Source organism: Leopardus geoffroyi, chromosome A3 (genome assembly GCF_018350155.1).
Source record: "Leopardus geoffroyi isolate Oge1 chromosome A3, O.geoffroyi_Oge1_pat1.0, whole genome shotgun sequence".
Lineage (NCBI taxonomy): Eukaryota > Metazoa > Chordata > Mammalia > Carnivora > Felidae > Leopardus > Leopardus geoffroyi.
In genome coordinates, this window is record NC_059336.1 from 89,025,047 (window position 1) to 89,046,290 (window position 21,244).

General features: G+C 36.8%; 1 protein-coding gene across 7 annotated transcripts in view; it reads right to left on the reverse strand.

Annotated features, from left to right (window-relative positions):
* Window positions 1-21,244, reverse strand: part of EXOC6B (exocyst complex component 6B) — a 616,021-nt gene that overhangs the window by 268,115 nt on the left and 326,662 nt on the right. For all 7 annotated transcript variants that reach the window (XM_045446460.1, XM_045446458.1, XM_045446457.1 and 4 more), the window contains 5 exons: window positions 19,622-19,693; window positions 18,741-18,838; window positions 17,181-17,286; window positions 15,913-16,022; window positions 3,841-3,952 (listed from right to left, as the gene is read on the reverse strand). In XM_045446460.1, coding sequence (XP_045302416.1) covers window positions 3,841-3,952; window positions 15,913-16,022; window positions 17,181-17,286; window positions 18,741-18,838; window positions 19,622-19,693 — 498 coding nt within the window. The remainder of the gene's footprint in view (window positions 1-3,840; window positions 3,953-15,912; window positions 16,023-17,180; window positions 17,287-18,740; window positions 18,839-19,621; window positions 19,694-21,244) is intronic.

Consider the following 21,244-nt stretch of genomic DNA (forward strand, 5'->3'; position numbering starts at 1 on the left):
CCCCCATGGGTTTCTGTTAAGTTTCTCAGGATCCACATAAGAGTGAAACCATATGGTATCTGTCTTTCTCTGTATGGCTTAATTTCACTTAGCATCACACTCTCCAGTTCCATCCACGTTGCTACAAAAGGCCATATTTCATTTTTTCTCATTGCCACGTAGTATTCCATTGTGTATATAAACCACAATTTCTTTATCCATTCATCAGTTGATGGACATTTAGGCTCTTTCCATCATTTGGCTATTGTTGAGAGTGCTGCTATAAACATTGGGGTACAAGTGCCCCTATGCATCAGTACTCCTGTATCCCTTGGGTAAATTCCTAGCTGGGTCATAGGGTAGGTCTATTTTTAATTTTTTGAGGAACCTCCACACTTTTCCAGAGCGGCTGCACCAGTTTGCATTCCCACCAACAGTGCAAGAGGGTTCCTGTTTCTCCACATCCTCACTAGCATCTATAGTCTCCTGATTTGTTCATTTTGGCCACTCTGACTGGCGTGAGGTGATATCTGAGTGTGGTTTTGATTTGTATTTCCCTGATGAGGAGCGATGTTGAGAAGATGCTACTCTTTTTAATAAGACCAACTTTGAACCTCCACCAGACTCCTGATTTCCTTAACATGTGTTCCTTCCTTTGTCTTCATCAAATTCACTTCCTTCTATCATACTAGAGGATTTACTATTTATTTTGCTGTTATTTATCACATTTTCTGCCACTAGAATGTAGGCAAGGATCTCTGTTGTTAGTCTTGTTGTTGTTCACTTATTTATCCAAACAGCTTAGATCAGTGCCTGTTAAACACAGTAGGTATGCAATAAATATTATAAAGTCAACAAGCAAGCTATTTATCTTAACAGGACATTTGTTGTAATCTTCTAACTTTTCTTGATTGAAAAAACTTCACCCCGTACTAAATTTGGCAGTCACTGTTTACCTACCCAGACCTCTTTTTCAACAACACCAGGTAACATACATGGAGTATTTACTACATACTGGGTACTGTTCTAAGTACTTCCTATGTTCATTCAATCCCCACAACAACCCTATGAACTACACGCTCCCAAGAACACATTTATTAAGGGAAGAGAACCTAGGCAGAATTGGAACCCAGGCAGTCTGCTTAAGGACACACACTCTTAACCACTGCTCTGCTGACTTTCTTCCCACAGACCTGGAAGAAGCAACCTGAGGAAACCAGCTAGACCTGCTGACTGAACAGGGACAGTCATGTAAGGTCTGAGAGTGCGAAGCATTCAAGTTACAGTAAGCGAGAACTGAAAGGTAATGTCGAGCAGAGTCAACGTGGGGAAGCCAAGAAGCAAGGACAAATGCAAGAAAACCAGTGTACGGAGAGGAAAAGATAAAAGGATAGAGCATATAGACAGAAAAAAGAAGAAATGCGGTAACATAAATTCGAACAAGACAGGCAGACAGACATTAGCTTACAGGAACTCTTAAGACGTGAAGGAACTGACAACCTGAAATAGGGTTCAATTAGTTTTGTGGTTTTATAATACTTCTACTACTTGAATGGATATGTGCTCGCTGACACAAAATCATCTCTACCTAGAACAATTGCCACAGTACTATGGACTTCTTGTAAAAGCCCCTTTGTTATGATGAAATAATTAAGTCAATATGGAAATCAGTACATTATAGTAAAAGTGAATTAAGTTTGGGAAAAAAACAACCCAGACTTAGGTCTCGTTTCTATCATTTTGTTAACTATATGACCTCAGGCAATCTCGCTGAACTTTAATTACGCTTTCTATAAAATAGGAATAATAACACATGCGTAGCCAGCTTCAAATGTCATTGTACTAAATGAGATGGTATTTGTGAATAGACTATGAAGAATACAAACTGTTCGACAAATGTTACCTAGTATGATGATGCGTGCAGATGTGAACTGACGCTAGTTACCTGTAAAGGAGGATATAATGTCTTTCCAAAGGTGAGCAATATAATTATTCTAAGATTTACTGGTTGGCGATAAAAATCACTGGGTATGTATTTGTCTGTATGTGTACAAACCACCATAAAAGCCAAAATAAATAAATGTGTGTAGATGTTCTTTCATTCATATGCAAGGATATTGATACTGAAAGTACATAATTACCTAGAAAGATCCAATGACTTAGGAATAATATTTAGCATTCACTGAAATAGTGCCAAGAACTAAAATATAGTTCTTTTGATAAGCTTCTACCGCTTCTTCTGTCCTGACCTGATATGTGCAGGGCTCTTGCAAAGGACAATGGTGTCAGGAAAACTGAAGAACTGAGAAGTTAGGTCTTTCTCTTAAGATGTCACAGTAAATCAATGACATGCACAGTCACAACTAAACTCAAGAGACTTCTGAGGCCAAAGCTGTTTCTATCACACCATGTTCCTTCTAAGCTACCTCTTTAAAATGTTTTAAGAGACTGTTAAATGGCATAAGAAAACCTGTATCAAAAGTTATAATACAGAGATAGTTCAAAAACTAAATAACAGACTTCCTGTCCTACCTGGGATCCACATAAGGAGAACAGTGCACTGTAACAGAAGGAGGAGGACTTCCTACTTTTCACTCCACTTCATTCCACTTTTCTTTTGCTCAGCCCTCCTGACGATGAAAAGAACTTAACCTATTCTCAGACATAAAGATAATACCTAATATCTCTATACCCAGCAACAGAAAGGAAGCTCTGCAAAATGAGGGAACTGTCCTAAATAATGTCAAATGTAACTTTCAATCATAAAAAAAGTTTGTTATACACGGAACTCAAACACTGCCAAAGTTCCACATTATAATAGTTTAAAATCTTCACCCAGGGAAAGAAGCTAGCACTCCAAAATCAGAAGGAGATGTTCACCTGGCTTCCAGCTGTCTTTACCTATGAGTCAGATTCATTAACCATTTGCTGAATTTCACCATGATCTCTGACAGTGTATATCTGAAAACGTCAATTTTTCCTAGAGCAACGGACTTCCAAACTACACCACCTCTACAAGTAAAACATATGGCCAACAGCCTTTCCCTTTCCCTGTGAAAAAAAATTCCTCCAAGCTCTCACTTTTGGCAATATAATTTCCATAAAATGGCAGGTTGACTCTCCCATGCAATCCTGGGTTTCCAAGAGAAAGGAAACTTCACATCTTTCTAAATTTTAGGACTCCATGCCAACATGCCAAATCTTCAGTTTGCCAAGATACTGTTCGCAACACGTGTGTAATATCCCTTCTTGCTTTGTGAGATCCTGTAAGCTTCCACAGAAATGTGACGATCGCCTTTCTCCCACATTTCCTCAATCCCAGATCCCCAGACTCACATGCTGATAAAGAGTAATTCACCATTCACATACAAGAGGTATCTCAAAACCAAAAGCTGAGTCTAACACAAACCAAGGACTACAAGTGCCAATATCCTTGGCATCCATGATTTACACACACACATGTGGTTTCATATTGTATGTTGTATTTGAACTGTCATTCGTTTGGATAGGAACCTGATGTTGACTATATTCTCCAATCAACAATTTTGTTTTTATATAATTGATGGCATATAATACAAATGTATCCCAACAACCTCAGAAAGGAAAACCAGTTAGGTACTGAAAATAATGAGAGAGAGAGAGAGAGAGAGAAAGAAAGTGACTTTTCAAAATGTAATAAATGTCTCCAAGAGGACAAAAGAAAAAAACAAATGATTTGTTTTGCACTTTCACCATTAGGAATCCATCAGTAAGAACATGACGGACCATATAGAAAGTTATAATTAACTTACAAACAGGCCCCAGAGCTTAGGGCATCTGTTCACATATTGCCTTGGCTGCCTCCATTAAGAGCAGCTTTACCTCAGTAAGTCCAATATTCTTCCTTTTAATGACATTCTGCAGAGAGTTGCTCAGAGTCCTGGTTAGCAACAGGTTTGTAGATTTACGAATCATGTCATCGACTTCGGTTGAGCTGAAAAAGAATTATCAAGAGTGAGTCATACCAGGGAGCAGGATTACTCTTGAAACAAACAAGGCACCACCAGTGGTACTTCTGATGATGTTAATGATAATGGCAGCAGCGAATAACATTTATTTTATGCCAGAAATTATTCTAAGTACTTTAATATACTAAAATTCATTTAGTGGTCCTGGGTGGCACAGTCGGTTAAGCATCCGACCCTTGATTTCAGCTCGGGTCATGATCTCACAGTTCATGAGACTGAGCTCCTCGTCGGGCTTTGTGTTGACAGCATGGAGTCTGCTTGAGATTCTCTCTCTATGCCCCTCCCCCATTCATGTTCTCTCCCTCTCTCTCTCAAAAATAAATAAATAAACATTTAAAATAAATAAAATTCATTTAAACTTCACACCAATGATGCAAAGTACTTTTATTATTATTTCTACTTTACAGATGAGGAAATGAAGGGGCAGAGAAGTTAAGTAACTTCTTCAAGGTCATACAGTAAGTAAACAGCAAAAAAAGGCTTTGAACAAGGCCATCCAGTGCTAAAGCCCATAGCATTTAAACACTATGATAAACTGTCTCTCAGAGCACATAAACAGTTACCCAGCATGATTCCTCATCTTGAAACCATTATTTCTCCCATACTTCCAAGTTCCTTCACAGATTGTTAATATTAATAATTTTCCAACCTGGTCTCTCTGTTGGCTTCTACCGCTAATTGTGTACAGCTAACTGCTGATAACGACCCCTAAGAAAAGTTACCTCTGTATTGTCTTCTTTCATAGAATGTCTGTTTAGCTCTGATTCCAAAATAAGTGTTTTAGGCTGGTAGTTTAATAATGCATAAATGTCTTGTAATCCTTACTATCCCAAAAATGACGAATAAAGACATTTTCCTTTTTTGAATTTATTCCCTCATTTTTAATCCAGTGAACATTATTAAACCCTTATTGTGTAATGGTTTTTTTTTTTTTTCAGGTAAACTCACCACCCCGAAATCAAGAGTTGCATGCTCTAACAATTGAGCCACAAGGCACCCCAATAATGGCATTTTCTATACAGTAAAGGAAACTAAACATAAAGAAAATGATTCAATAGCTATCTATATTTATATGCAAAGTTTGAAAAAGAAAAACAGCCCTGTAACCAATAAACTAAATTCTAGACCTATGCATCCTCCATGAGCCCCTGAAAATATAACCCAAGATGGCTTTCTATAAAAGACATGCTTTTAAGACAAATATTTCATCAATGATAAGGTTAATGTTATAGAAATTCTAGTTTATAAACATCAAGAAATAACTGTAAATAGAGATTTGTGAGTTCTTTGTAAATTTATTGCTTGTGGATAATGGTCACAAATTTAATCTCATCCATTTCTCTTTCTAGAGAAGAAAATCAGAGGCTTAGTATAGTCAGATTAAAAATCTTACAATTCTAAATATATAGGCAAGGTATATTATCAGGCTATGTGGAAAACAGAAAAATATCAAAACTAAATATGACTACAGAATGCAAGGACATAATCAGGAAGAAATGATACATCAAAATATTTTCACAACGTCCATGTAAGGATACATTTAATTGACCAACACCCTCTGGCCCACTGCTAACCTTTCCAAAATTATTACTGAACTGAAATACTTCATTCCACAAATATATGAGGTGCTGGGCATTATGTGGGTAGAATAATGAGATCAAAATGGTGAATGAACAAAATAGTCATGGTTCCTGCTTTCATATATTAAACTAATAATTATACCAGGTCAATTGTAATATGAGCTACAAATAAGTATAGGTTGCTATAAAAATTATTAACACAGGTATCTAAAGAATCTGGTGCCCCTGATATTAATCACTCTTATGTACTTATTACGTATCTCTATTATGGTTTAAGAAGACTGGGGCGCCTGGGTGGCTCAGTCAGATCAGCACCTGACTTCGGCTCAGGTCATGATCTCATAGTGAGTTCAAGCCTTGCATTGGGCTCTGCACTGACAGCTTAGAGCCTGAAGCATGCTTCAGATTTTGTATCTCCCTCTCTCTCTCTGCCCCTCCCCCACTTGTGTTCCCTCTCTCTCTCTCTCTCTCTCTCTCTCTCTCTCTGTCATTCTCTCTGATAAATAAACATTACAAAAAAAAGAAGATCTAGCAGAAGTTCCACATTCGGATGTGATATAGAAGATTAAGAAAGACCACCGCTATCTTCATCACAACAAAAAAGTCAGGTCTAATCTAAAAGCTATATTTTCCTTCAATGTCCACAAAGTATAATTAGCACACATACATAAATGTATACCTGGATTGCGCACCATGACAAGCCTTTGAGAGGTGACCAAAGGGTAGCAATCACTTTCATACCTGAGGCCATTTGCTACTCTGGGTACAGATGGATACAAGACTGAAACAGTCAGAGGCTGAAAGGCTTTGGTGAGATGGAGAGAAATTAGCCAAATCATTAACAGTATGGGCTGCTATGACAGTTTGGAACCCTGGAGAGCCCCGAAACAAAAATAAATGAACTGATGCAATAATTCTCCCCTACAAGAATTCTGCTCCATAAGAAATGGTGAGGGGGGTGCCTGAGTGGCTTGGTCAGTTGCGCTTCTGACTCTTGATTTCAGCTCTGTTAATGGTCTCACAGTTCATGGATCTGGTCCCCATGTAAAGCTCCGCACTGATGGTGAGGGGCCTGCTTGGGATTCTCTCTCTCCCCCACTTCTCTCTGCCCCTCCCCTGCTTGTGCACATGTGTGCTCTCTCTCTCTCAAAATAAATTAAAACACACACACACACACACACACACACACACACACACACACACACAAAGGTGAGGGCAGGGCAACTGGGCAGTTTAGTCAGTTAAGCATCCCACTCTTGATTTGGGCTCAGGTCATTATCTCATAATTGTGAGATCCAGGCCCCTATCAGCTTCACACTGAGCATGGATCCTGCTTGGGATTCTCTCTCTCCTTCTCTGTCTCCTCCCCTCCTGCACTCAATCTCCACCCCTCTCCCCAAAAATAAATAAGCAGTTATAGAAAGAAAGAAAGAAAGAAAGAAAGAAAGAAAGAAAGAAAGAAGAAGAAGAAGAAAGAAAGAAAGAAAGAAAGAAAGAAAGAAAGAAAGAGGAAGAAAGAAAGAAAGAAAGAAAGAAAGAAAGAGGAAGAAAGAAAGAAAGAAAAACAAACGGTGAAGACACTGCTAGAAAACAGAGACAGATCTTGCAAATTCTGCAAGGGGTTTTGTTTTCAGGGCTACAGAAACTCAATCCAAAAAGGAGAAGAAACTAATGATGAAACCAGCCCAGCTCAAATCCTGTTAAGATCCGAGATAAGCTCCTGGATAAAAGTTCTGGAATTTTAGAGTTGGTCTTCCGGACAAAGAGATTCTGCAGTATCATTTGAAATCAGAAGTAATTTGAAACTAATTAAAACTGAGACTCACATTCAGCTCACTCAAGAAATCTGAATGATCTATCAAGCAACTAGGAGTTGCAGAAGAAGAAAAAGAATGAGAAAGGAGGCATATTTAAAGACATACTGGCAAAATCATCTCCAAACATGACAAAATATTTCAACCCCCATATCCAAGAGCTTTAGTACCTCCCACACAAAATTAACACACACATTTAACAACATCAGAGTCATGGGGTGCCTGGGTGATTGAGTCAGTTAAGCGTCCAACTTTGGCTCATGTCATGCTCTCACAGTTGGTGAGTTCGGCCCCCGCGTCGGGCTCTGTGCTGACAGCTCAGAGCCTAAAGTCTGCTTCAGATTCTGTGTCTCCCTCTCTCTCTGTCCCTCCCCTGCTTAGACTCTGTCTCTCTCTCTCAGAAATAATAATGAATAAGGTTTAAAGAAAAGAATATTAGATCAAATTGTAAAGTCCAAAGATAAAAAGAAAATCTTAAAAACAACCATGGAAAGAAGACAATACATTCAGAGGAACAAGAATAATAATGGCTTATTTCTCTTCAGAAAACAATGGAGGCAGACAGTGGTATGACATCTTTAGACTATCAACCTAGAAGTCCATGTCTTAGAAAATATATTTTGAAAACACAGGTGATAAAAATACTTTTAGAATAATTTTAAAATTATTTTAAAGTATTTTAGAGATATTTTTAAAAGCCAAGAAAATGCCACACCACAGATATACCCTAAGGAAATGCTGAAAGAAAAATTTTCATGCTGAAGGAAGATGATGCCAAAGGGTAACCTCGATATGTAGAAAAGAATGAGAAGGCCTGAAAATGGTAACTATGTAGTGGGTAAAAATAATACAATTTTTTTTCTTGAACTTTAAAATATTATTAAATGTTCAAACACACAATAAACTATTTTAGGGTTAAAACAGGTGTATAAGTGAACTATGTGGCAACAACATCAAAAAAAAAAAGAAAAGATAAACTATTTTACGCTGTGGTAAGATTCTTAAATTACATACAAAATGATATATTATTCAGGGTAAACTGTGATACATCAACAATGTACACTGTAGTCCCCACAGCAACCACACAAACAAACAATTGGGGGGAAAAAGCTATACTCAAGTAAAGCCAGTAGGGAAATAAATCACAATACTAAAAAAATTTGGTCAAGAAGAAGGAAGGAAAACATGAAAAGATGAGCAAAAAATGAAGGAGACAAACAGAAAAAACAATAGCCAGCATGCAGGCTTAAATTCAACCACATCACTAAATTCATTAAGGTACACTCCAATTACACAGATTGTATCAAGAGCCAAGAAGCAACTATTTGTTGATTCAAAATGACACATTTTAAAATAAAGACACATGCCCAGATCTCATTTTCAAGATACCACTCAACACTAAAGGGAAGCGGGCCCCTTGGAGAAATCAATAATACCATGGTTAAGTAAGGAAATGTCCCAAAATGTGACAGGAATGCACCAACAAGGCATAGGAGCTAGTCTGAAAGGTTAACACTCCCTACATCTGGGACAGTCTGGCATCAAAAGGAATGAAGGTAGTAAAGGAATGAACCAATTGAATTAAGAATCCGTGTGTTTTAGCTGATGATAGATGATAAACAGGTAGACAGACAGACAAACAGACAGATAGAAGATCGATAGCAAGGAAGAACCCCTTAAAATAGAATGCCAAGTAATATTTATACAAGGAATTAAAAAATCAAAATTAATTAAAAATCATAAACCAGTAATTATCAGAGTAAAAACTGATTCAGACAAGAATTATTTTTTTTATTAAAACAAATTTTTTTAGCATTGATTTCTGAGAGAAAGAGACAGAGTGGGAGTAGCAGAGGGGCAGAGAGAGAGGGAGACACAGAATTGGAAGCAGGCTCCAGACTCTGAGCCGTCAGCACAGAGCCAGATGCGGGGCTTGCACTCAGGAGCAGTGAGATCGTGACCTAAACTGAAGTCAGGTGCCCAGCTGACTGAGCCACCCAGGCATGCCTCCAGGCAAGAATGGATACTGTAAGAGGGAGAAAGGTGAAGAACATCTGACAACTAACAGAATACATAGTCTCAAAGTATTTCAACAAAAATACAAACATAACTTATTATAAAAAGAAAATGATAATGATAATTATAGAGGGAGAACACACAATATGTTAACCAAGTAATCAAAATTAATATAAACCATAGGACTTACAATATTATACACACACACACACACACACACACACACACACACACACAGATACATATATAGAGAGAAACAACTAAGGAGGGAAGGAGGGAGAAAGAGAGAGACAGATGGGGGAGAGAAGGAGTAACAAAGCAAACACACAAAAAATGGTAACTTTTTTACGTAAAGTGGTAAATATGTTAATTAAAAGTAATTGTATTGTTTCTTAATGTATGTGTATATTAAATCACCACACTTCTTTGCCTTAAAAAAATCATGTTGTACAACCTAAAAAAAAACCCGAGCAATTAAAAACAAAGGAAAAAGATTAGTTTTAACCATTCCCAAAGCCCTTTATTTCATCATTTATCTCTTCATGTGTATAAGTTTCTACCCCGTATACTCCTTCTATGTAAAGAATTTCCTTTTATTTTATGTCTGCAGAAAGACTACACACGTCTGTTGGCAATTAATTATCTCAGCTTTTGTTTGGCTAAAAAAAATTCACTTTATTTCTGAAAGTTATTCTGTTGTCTATAGAAATCTTGCTTCATTTGTTTGTCTGATTACTTCAAGCATGTGGCTCCACTGTTTCTGGCTTGCATAGTTTTGGACAAGTCTCCTGTAATGCTTTTCATTACACCTACATATAGCATCTTTTTTTTTTTTCTAAATGTCTTTAAGGCATTATGTTAATTTTTATGTTCACTTATTTGAAAATGATGTGTATTTTTCTTTGCTTGCTTTGTTGCTATTGCTTTGCTGTTTATTTTAATGAGGTTCTCAAAATCTGGAGTCTCTGGTTTGATGTCTTTTATTATTTTTGGAATACTCTCAGCTATTATCTCTTAAAATATTTTCCCCCTGTTCTCTTTATCTTCTTCTTGGCCCCTCAATTATACTGTTTGTAACTGCCCCACAGATCTTGGGCACTTTATTCCTTTCACCTTTTTTTCTCTTTGTGTGTCAGTTTGGGAAACTTTCATTGACCTATCTTCAAGTCCCCTGACTTCTTACTTCAGCTGTGGCAAGTCTACTGATGAGCCTCTCAAAGGAAGTCTTCATCTCTTAAAAACAGTTTCTTATTTCAAGCATTTTCATTTGACTCTTTCTAAAAATGTCTGTTTCTCTACCAAAAGTCCCTATCTATTCATGTATGTGGTATTTTAAAGTCTCTAACTTTAAAAGTTCTATCATCTGGGTCATCAGAGTCTGGTTTGTTGACTTCATTGTCCCTTGACATAGAGTTGTTTTTAATTGCTTGTTTGCATGTCTCACATTTTTTATTGAAGATTGGATTTCATATGTAAGACATTAGAATCTGAGGTAACAGTATTTATACTTGGAAATGACCATGTTCTCCTCCTGTTGGGCCATTTGCATAAGCAGGAGTTGAGCTGGGTTTGGGTTTTGTCGTTCACATGGTTATCTTCAGTGCGTCACAGATTTCAAATTCTCCTAATAATTGCATGGGACTTGTGTGGGTGCTGGAATCCCAGAGGGTTTTTCATAAAGTTTCTGTACCACCCACAGCTCTCAGTTATACCTGTGTGCCTATGATATAGAATGGATCTTTCTCTACATTCTTGCCCATCAATCAGTGCTAGATTGCAGCCACTCGTTATTTAGTTGCTGTGAAACTATTAATGGAGACCAATGGACTTTCTCTGTTGTCCTGGCCAGCTTCAGTCTTGGGTAGGCCCTGTGTGCCCAGTTCTCAGAAGCAGAGCTTGCTCAACATCCCTGCCATCCTTTTACTGGCAGCCAACTCCGCTTTATATCTCCAGTGGGTCTACCACAGTTTTCTGCCCTTCCCCAGTGTTAGGAGACCTTTAATAGTATCGGTATGATCCTAGGCACAGGACTGTTTTCTGCCTTTGTTCCAGGGGTAAAAGGATGTTTTTCCTTCAGTGCTTCCTGTACAAAGAATGGGTCTTTTCCTGTACCCTGCAGAGAGACAGAGTTTGCTGTCCTTACTCCAAGGATGCAGTTCTTGATCTGTGTAAGTGAAGGGTCCAAACCATGGGGGTGGGGTTTCATGCCTTTCTCACAGCAGTGGCTGATCCCCTTTCTACACACCTGCAATATCATGGAGGGTTCTTTCTGCTCTCTTATTCAACCCCCAATCTTTCTCAAGGGCACCCAGTAGAGGTCCATGGAAAAGAACATATGAGGGAATGTTCTGGATCTCGGACTCACAACTAGAGGTTCCTTACTAACATGCCAGTTCCAACTAAGGTTTTAGCAATCCTAAGGCTTTGATTGATTTCCTCCTTCTCACTTGTCTAGTATCTATACCTTTCTTTCTTGATCTGCCACAGGTACGGGAATCTGTGCATCATGTTACTCTCCTTAGAGGGGCCAGCCTCATCTTAGATTTCAGGGCAGTTGGTCACCCTGTAACTTCAGCTGTCTGATGGGTTCCAAAAAAAGTTTTCATTTTGTAGTTTAATTGTTTTGTTTGTTTTGTTCATTGTTAAGGAGGAAGCAATACTCTTTCCAGCTTTCTGTATTGTAAACAGAAGAAGTATCTCACAGTAATTTGCTTTAAAAAAAAAAAAAAAAGTCCTATGCATGTGCATGTATTCACATGCAAGAACGACTAAAAGAAAAAGATTTCCCATATATAAAGAGTGGTTATCACTATGTGTTAAAATTTTGAGTCTTTCAAATTTTTTCTTCTTTGGACTATTCTCTATCTCCTAAATTCTTTACATAGATCTAATTTTATAATTTAAAAGAATCTGTGTGTGTGTGTATGTGTGCGTGTGTGCGTGTGTGTGTGTGCGTGTGTGTGTGTGTGTGTATTCTACTTTTTAAGTCCAGCGCAAGTGCTAGAACATTATTTTACCAAAGAAATGCCATTTATTTGCTTACTTTTAAAAGAATTTTCTTTCAAACAGAGTTTTGTGTCCTTAGAATTCATATAATTCAATATTTCTCATGTTATTCAGCATCCTCTGTCCAACGTAAAAGGGAAAAGTCTTATAAGAAAAAGAGTTTGACTTAAGAGAATAATTATCCTTAAGCCTTCATAAAAATGTCAGTACAGCAGTTTTTCTTATTTTAAGAGTCTTGTGTTTAAGAGAACTAATTGTTTTTATACAGATTATTTTTTTATTGTTTATTTATTTATTTTTAGAGAGAAAGAAAGAGAGAGCATGCATGCACATGCATGAGTGGGGGAGGGCCAGAGAAAGAGAGAGAGAATCCCAAGTAGCTCTGCACTGTTAGCACAGAGCCTAACACAGCGCTCAATCCCATGAACCGTGAGATCATGACCTGAGCCGAAATCAAGAGTCAGATGCTTAACCAACTGTGCCACCCAGGTGCCCCTATATGTTATCTTATATCCCATATTAGACAGCTATGATTGTCAAAGTGGTCTCTGTCACTCCAAGTTAGAAGGTAAATATAGCCTAGAAAATAAGGTAAATGTAAACCAAAGAATAAAGGCACCTGTAAAATCTTCCCAAATCAAATTTTTTTTAAATTATTTTAGAGGTAGAGAGAATGCAAGTGGGGTAGAGGGGCAGAGGGAGAGAAAGAGAGAATCCCAAACAGGCTCCATGCTCAGCACTGAGCCTGACATGGGGTTCAATCCCATGACCCAGGGATCATGACCTGAGCCAAAATCAAGAGTGGAATGCTCAACTGACCGCACCACCCAGGCACCCCTGAATATTTATTTTTAATTGTCAATGTTAAACATAACAAAGGGAGTTTTCAGGCAAAAACTTGATATATTCAAGCAAGAAAAAAGACTTTTGAACAATTTACTCAACATTATCCCTTTATCATATTGCCTTTCCTCCAAAACAGGATAGAAAGAGTCATGATGCAATGAACTTGTAATATTTTTTATATGGTAACATACGTATCAGTACCCTAGAGATCACTCTCAGTTATGAAGTCATTCGGTGGTAGTGGTAGAGAGGGTGGGCCCTAAGGGGTAAACAACTTTTGGTTTATAACTTCCAAAGATAATCTCATTTCCATGAAATCAACCTCGTTTTCAGAGAAAAGAACAAATGAACTCTACAAACCATGCTTCATTTTTTAATTAGAAAGAATGATTATCAAACAAGTTACTCAAACTATTTTCCAATTATATTTACTTTCAGAATTCCCTGGCATGCCATACATTCCATCCACTCATTCTTTTTTGTTGTTGTTGTTGTTTCTTAATTGACTGAGCTGGTGCAGGAGATGTTGTGCTGAACAAAACATTAAATGTTTCTACCCTTCAAGAGGCCTTTTCTAACATCCTTAATTTGTCTCAACATTTGGTTCCTATGTTGATGCTCTGTCTCTCCGTGATAGCGCTGATCACCAATTGTTCAGTTCCCCAGATTACACACTCCTTGAAGACAGGGACTGTATTTTCAGCATCTTAATGTCCTCACTACCAAGTACAATCTGACAAATGACAGATTACCTATAACGTGAGGTGAATAAACCAGCAAATAAACAAAGGAGCCTACAGGCTAACACATAGATAAAAGGAGCCTACAGAAACACCACAGATACAAGGAGAGCAATCAAATCTATGAGCAGCTTTGATCAACAGTATTCATAAGGTACAGAAAGAGCACAAAGGAGTCAGTAGATCAACTGCATTAGGGATGGAGGTGGTCAGAAAGCCTCCATTCATTAAAGGCTTATAATGAGCCTTGAAGGATGGTAGAAGACAGGAGCAAAAACACGGAAAAAGTGATTTTAAGTAGAGATAGAGTCAGGAGAAAAGTCAAGTCTAAAATAGCGTCTTATGATCAGAAAATACCAAATAGGTTGTTAGGACTGAAGCACGGACTGACACGGAAATTAGCATGGGATATGAACCAAGAAGGCTACAAGGGAGACTAGGTCAAGGGGTGAGGGAGCAGGCAGATAGAGAAGTACATCAGGTTAGAGTTTGAACTTTATGCTGTAGGCCATGAGGAATCCTTGGAAAGGTGAGCATGTAAAGTTAAATGATAAGATTTGATTGTAGAAAAATTACTCTAGGGAACATACAGAATAGAATGAGGAGAAAGGGTAGATGGTTGGGAAAGCAAAGTCAGACAAATAAGAACCATTAGGAAACTATTAAAATGGCCCAAGTCAATTGTAACTACAATGTGAATGAAAGCAGCCACACTGGGAAGAGAGAACTTTAAAGAAAAAAGAACTGAAAACAAACAAACACCAATCAATATAATTTTGTCACCAACTGGATTTCCAGAGGCTCATTTACAAATGAGCCATTTGTTAAATGGGAATAATTAACACTTACCTGCAAGAAACATTATGACAATTATCTGAGATTATGCATGTAAAATACTAACACAGTGAGGCCAAAGTGTAAGAATTGTAAACACTGCAATAAATTGTTTTGTTGAGGTTGATGCTGATCAGATTTGAATCGTGGCTTAAACACTTAATCTTGTGTGACCTTGATAAAGTTATTTAACCTCTCTCGGCCTCACTTTCTTCCTCTGAAAAATGGATTACACTTTCTAGGACCTCATAGATTAGTACTATTTTGAATTTTACAGACATTTTTAATACATTTGTAAAGTGTTTACAAAAATTAGACCAATGCTTAAAACTTTGTTTTTAATAAAAAGTTATTCATAGAAAATAAGGAGTTGGAATGATTCTTAGATTTCTGGCTTGGGTGAATGGTGGTATCATTCACTGAGGGGAGAGTACTCCTTTGAAAGCCAATCATGATGATTATTCTCCCTCAAATTCTTTAAGATGAATTAAGTAGTCTTCTAGGTGTTCTGCAAGTAAATTAAACATATTTCAACACTCGCCATCGTATATTTTCATGCCTAATATCCTCAGTAGATACTGACAATATCTGGGGGCAAAGAACTGTGTCTTTTACTTCTGCAGTCTCAGTAAACAGGATGTATCTGCTACATAAATAGGCTCAGAACATGTTAGTCAAATAATTTAAAGGAGATATGGATACCTTTAACAAGTCCAGAGGATATTTGGAAAGAAGGATATTTCCAAAGGATTTTATTTGCTACTCCCCTAGTGGCCTTAAAATTTCATCAAGTAGAATGTAAAAATTAATATACTATTTTCCAGTGAATTCTTACTAATAAAAAATGTTGAAATGCAAATTTATAATGAAAATAGAAAATAAGCTAAGTAATATAAGCAAAACATTATTCACAAGTTTCCAACTTTCACTTTTACCATGATTTTATCAATACAGCAGTACTGTGCTGTGAAGGGCTAATATTACGACTTTCATAATCAGCTGAAAAGAGTATCCAAAGGTTTTCAGAATATTTCTGCACATAAGACTCCCAGTCTCAGTATCTGCAGCATTTCCACTGTTTCAGACATACCTTAGGTGAAGATCTTCTGAAAACTTCAGGCAGGCATAGATAAATTCCTTAATTTGGTTGTAAACTTTTGGCACAAATTCAGAGAAAGGAAACTTTTTTGGAAATGGCTGCTGTAAATGCAAAGAATTAGTGAAAGTAAGTCACAAACTAACATATGCTGAAGATACTTAGAAATTAATTAAAATGCAAAAGGAATTTTCTCCCACATTGCAAAGTGTCTACTTAACAACCTCAAATTTAAGAAAGTGTTTCCAAAAGTTTCCTGACACGAAAAAAATAAGCTATAAATTTAACTAAATAATAATTCAAGTGTCTTTCCACACATGAAGGGATAAAAAAAACTGTGGTAAATACCCAACAATAAAAAGGAATGAATTATTGCTACATATACCAACTTAGACACATCTCAAAAGCATCACGCTGAGTGAAAGAAGCCAGCCTCAAAAGGTTACCTACTGTACGATTCCATTTATATGACAATCTGGAAAAGGCAAAAGTAGATGGACAGCAACCAGACTGGTTGCCAAAGTCTGGGGGTTAGGGTTGGGAGAAACTGATTTAAAAAGGAGCAGCACGAGACACCTGGGTAGCTCAGTGGGTTAAGCGTCTGACTTTGGCTCAGGTCATGATCTCACGATCCATGGGTTTGAGCCCTGCATGGGCCTCTGTGCTGACAACTCAGAGCCCAGAGCCTGCTTCAGATTCTGTGTCTCCCCTCTTTCTGCTCCTACCCAGCTGGCGTTCAGTCTCTCTTTCTCTTTCTCTTTCTCTTTCTCTCTCTCTCTCTCTCTCTCTCTCTCAAAAAATAAACATTAAGAAAAAAACATCTAATAAAAAAATAAAAAAGAGCAGCATGAGGGAATTTGGGGGGATGATGGAACTATTTTGGTATCATTATTATGGCAGTACATACATGACTCAATGCACTGTTGAATTATATACCAATAGAATTATATATTATATAGCACAGGGTAATTTTTACTGTATGTGTGGGGGAGAAAATGTCCTAAGAGTATGATAACAGTAAGTATTTCAAAGTATAAACCAAATTGGAACATGCCCAGCAATACCCTTAACACTTCGACCCCGAAATCATATACTGATTTTCAAACAGGAACTTCTGTTCTTTTAAGCCCCAAAATCGTTCTCTGGGGGTGTTCTAGAGCTCTAATGCACTGAGTTGGAGGTAATGCCTTCAATGAAACTGATAAAATGAAAGCTTTGAGAGTATGCCAAATCAGAGAATTTTATTTTACAGTATTCCTCACCTTTTCCAGCTCTATGTCTTGGAATGGGAATTGTCCTACCACCTTTTTATACATCTCTTCACTTGTTACTGGTATAGGGCTGTAGTTGTCAGAATCAAGTATGTTTCTAGAAATAAAATGAAGGAAGGGTGGGCTGGTTAATCACTGTAGTGATTACAAGTAATTTTCAGGTAAACTCAAACAGTTGTGTATACAAACCACCAAAACGAATGTTTTCTAGTTCCTATTCTATTCCTCTACAATGAAACTATTCATTGCAGGTAAAAATACCTTTGACAGAAGACAGAAAGAAAACTACTCTGAAACAGAGGGAACACAATTATGAACATGATCTCACAGTATTTGAGATTTACAGAGGAGACAAAATTTTACAGCAACATGTAGAAGCTGTAAGGCAAATGGGTAGTAAAAACAAAAGGATATGTGTGCTCCAGAAAAAAGCAAAGAGGTTTCATTTGTTTTGTTTTTTTTTTAAAGAAAATACATTTGATTATGTTATTTAATCCTGTATTAGTTCTGTTCTAACTTTCAAAACTGGCAGATGAAGAAAAGTAACTTCTATGATAAACCCAAATTATGTTCATTTACTTCATCTCTTATTCTGTATTAAGGATGAACTTGAACTTCATCCAGAGGAACTGACTCCTTAACTAGACTGGAGTTTCTCTAAAAGCATAGACCAAACTATGAAAATCAAAACCAAATTTACTGAAGGGATCAGATCAGACACTTTTAAGACCATGGATATATCATGTTATGAATTTTCAAGGTTCGTAGAGACATAATCCTCCCCTAAATACAATTGTACCATTAGTAATATTAAAGGAAAAATGTAGTATCTTATAGCTAGAAAAATTTAAAAACAGGGTAAGCTTATCTGGGGACAGGCTATTGCAATAAGCTGGAAGATCACATTAAATAAGGGAATAAAAGTTCAAAAGAAGAAACTCAAGTGATATGACATGAGTTCTGTGCCAAGAAAATAGTCTAAGGAGATATTTGTGAATGCAAGGTGTAACAGGACAATAACTGTCTTATTAGTGTATACATGATATAATAACGATTTAAATAACATGTTTCAAATACTGGATTGTAATACACCTCATCTCTATACGTAGAGAAGGAAGAATTTGAGGAACCACATAAGTAAGTCTTCAAAAAAGGTTCCAAAAAAGCCTACATTACTCAAAGGGGTTCAATAGCTACCACCCTACAAGTGAGCTATATAGTAGGCATGATCCTCAAAGAGGAAACCAACAAATATATTAAGAAGACTCAAGATGATCTGGATGGTATTCAAGGGGGAAAAAAAAAGCCAAAATGGGATCTGGGGAGTCTCCACATAATAGACATGATACACTGAGATCAGTTATCTTGGGAACTTTATTTGGGACATCTCTTCAATTTGCTTGAATTCTGAATCATAACCTGGATCACAGCTATAATAAAATAAGCCACACATACTTGTTGCTTATAATATTGAGAAGCCTTATGTATAAACATGTGTGTACATACACCAGCACACTCACGTGCACACACACGACAAAGATAATTTCTCACCTGAAAATACCTGCCCACTTCTTTAGCAGAGTTTCACTATACTGATCTCTGATTTCTAACAGCATGTCAAAAAGCTGATTCACAGGAAAACCATACACCTGAAACAAAATAAGAAAACAGCTTCATTTTATAAGGTGATTTTTTTTTTTCAACATGAAAGATATCAGGCACTGAAAGATATTATCATATTCTGGTCAAAGATTTAAATGAAAGCATGACAGCAGCATGTTTCATTCCCACTTCATGTCTAGTGTTTATCTCAAGAATCAAAAGATACATACCAAAATATTTAAGCTAGTCAGAAAAAAATAAACAGATGATAATTAAAATCAATATATACTGGTACAATGTCAGCTAAGTCCTCCCTGCAACTCATCCTGTACCCTTAGCAAATTTCAGGAGTAGGGAGGGAAATGTGATAGATCGCCCCACATCTGGCTCTGTGCTGACAGCGCAGAGCCTGCTTGGGATTCTGTGTCTCCCTCTCTCTCTGCCCATCCCCTGCTCACACTGCCTCTCTCTCACACAAAAATAAATAAATAAACTTAAAAAAAAAAAAAAAACACCAAAAAAATTCCAAAATCACTCAGGCACTGTATCTGAATTAAGGACATTTAAAAAAAAACTAAGGTAGTGAGTGGTTCAATTAATTGATTTGCTCTGAGCAAAAAAAAGGGGGGATTGAAACTATTTATGAGAATATAAATTGGTCAAAGTGATAACAATGAAATGCTATAAAAAGATGAAAAGATCTAGCTCTAGGAAAAGAAGAAACACAACTAAAAACTAAAAGGCATTTATTAAGCTTAAGTAGACAATGAAAAGATTTACACCTGATGAATACTAATCTAGAAAAGTTTATGTAAACAGAAATCACAAACCTGAAGTGTGTCAGCAAAAAGCACAATGAGGTTCTTCAAATCTAACACAAGGTTTGGATCAGAGCAGTAAGACTAAAGGAAACAAAAGACAATGAGGAAAAACACTGTAATTATTAAAAATAAAACTAAATTTTTAATTTATTTAATTGTTTGATGATTCGCCTGGTAAAGGCTCTCCAGAAAGGGTCTAACCCTTTCCTGGCTCAAGGTAACACCAGATTTAGCCAGGAAAGAGCTGAGTAGAGACTCCAGTAAGCCATGATCTATATTTTTAACAGTTGGAAATTTGAAAACATACTTCTAAATAATTCTTCAGTCAAAACAGAAATCAAAATTGATACTGCATATTATTTTTAAATGAACAAAATGTAATACTTGATATCAAAGCCTATGCAATGTGGCTAAAGCAATTTCAAAATAAAATTTATATTTTTAAATGCAAGCAGAAAACACACAAGACTGAAAATAAACTAAGCACTCAATCCACAAAGCCAACTCAAAAAGCCAAAATAAATCATAAGTACAAGAGAGATAAAAATTGATCAAATTAAAAGCAGAAATAACAGAGACATGAAAAATTTGATCCATGAAAACAAAAGCTCGTTAAAAATATCAATAAAACAGACAAATCTTAGTTAAGTCTGATTAAACAGGAAAAAAAATGAAATTAAGCAACAACACAAGGAATACAAAGAGAAAACAAACCTAAATAAAGAGGAAAATAAAAGTTACAAATAAAGTCCATACATAATCTCTTATCAGTAAAACTGAAAACTGAAATGACATGGAAGGTAGGTTATGTGGGCACGATTCAAAGATGTATATATGTCACTACGTGAAAGTTCAGTAATTTTGATATTCAAATTCTCTTAATTACAATTTGGTTACTTCCTGTCTGAACTCTCAATTCCTGAAAGAGGCATACTGAATTCACCCATAACGGTACAGTTCATCAATTTCTCTTATTACTAACAGTTTTTGTTCTATACATATTGATGCTTGCTTGTCCTCTATAAAAAGGTTATTCTCTTTTTGGTGGGTTAAAACTAGAATAGTACACAATATTCCTTTCCTTTCCCATTTAATGGTCTTCAAATTCAATTCTATTTGCCTTCGAGAATATTGCCATTTCTGCTCCTCTTACCTTATTTTCACTTTTTTCATACTCACCATAATGTATGAGTATGTCTCAGTAACCAGACTATAAAACTTCCCAATTCTTTGACATTTCCTGTGATTGCTGACGTATCTGAACCTACTCCATCTTTTTTTAAAAAAAAATTTAGGGGCGCCTGGGTGGCGCAGTCGGTTAAGCATCCGACTTCAGCCAGGTCACGATCTCGCGGTCCATGAGTTCGAGCCCCGCGTCGGGCTCTGGGCTGATGGCTCAGAGCCTGGAGCCTGTTTCCGATTCTGCGTCTCCCTCTCTCTCTGCCCCTCCCCCGTTCATGCTCTGTCTCTCTCTGTCCCAAAAATAAATAAACGTTGAAAAAAAAAAAATTTTTAAAAAAAAATAAAAAATAAAAAAAAATTTAATGTTTATTTATTTTTGAGAGAGACAAACAGAGTGGAGCGGACAAGGAGTAGAGACAGAGGGAGACACAAAATCCGAAGCAGGCTCCA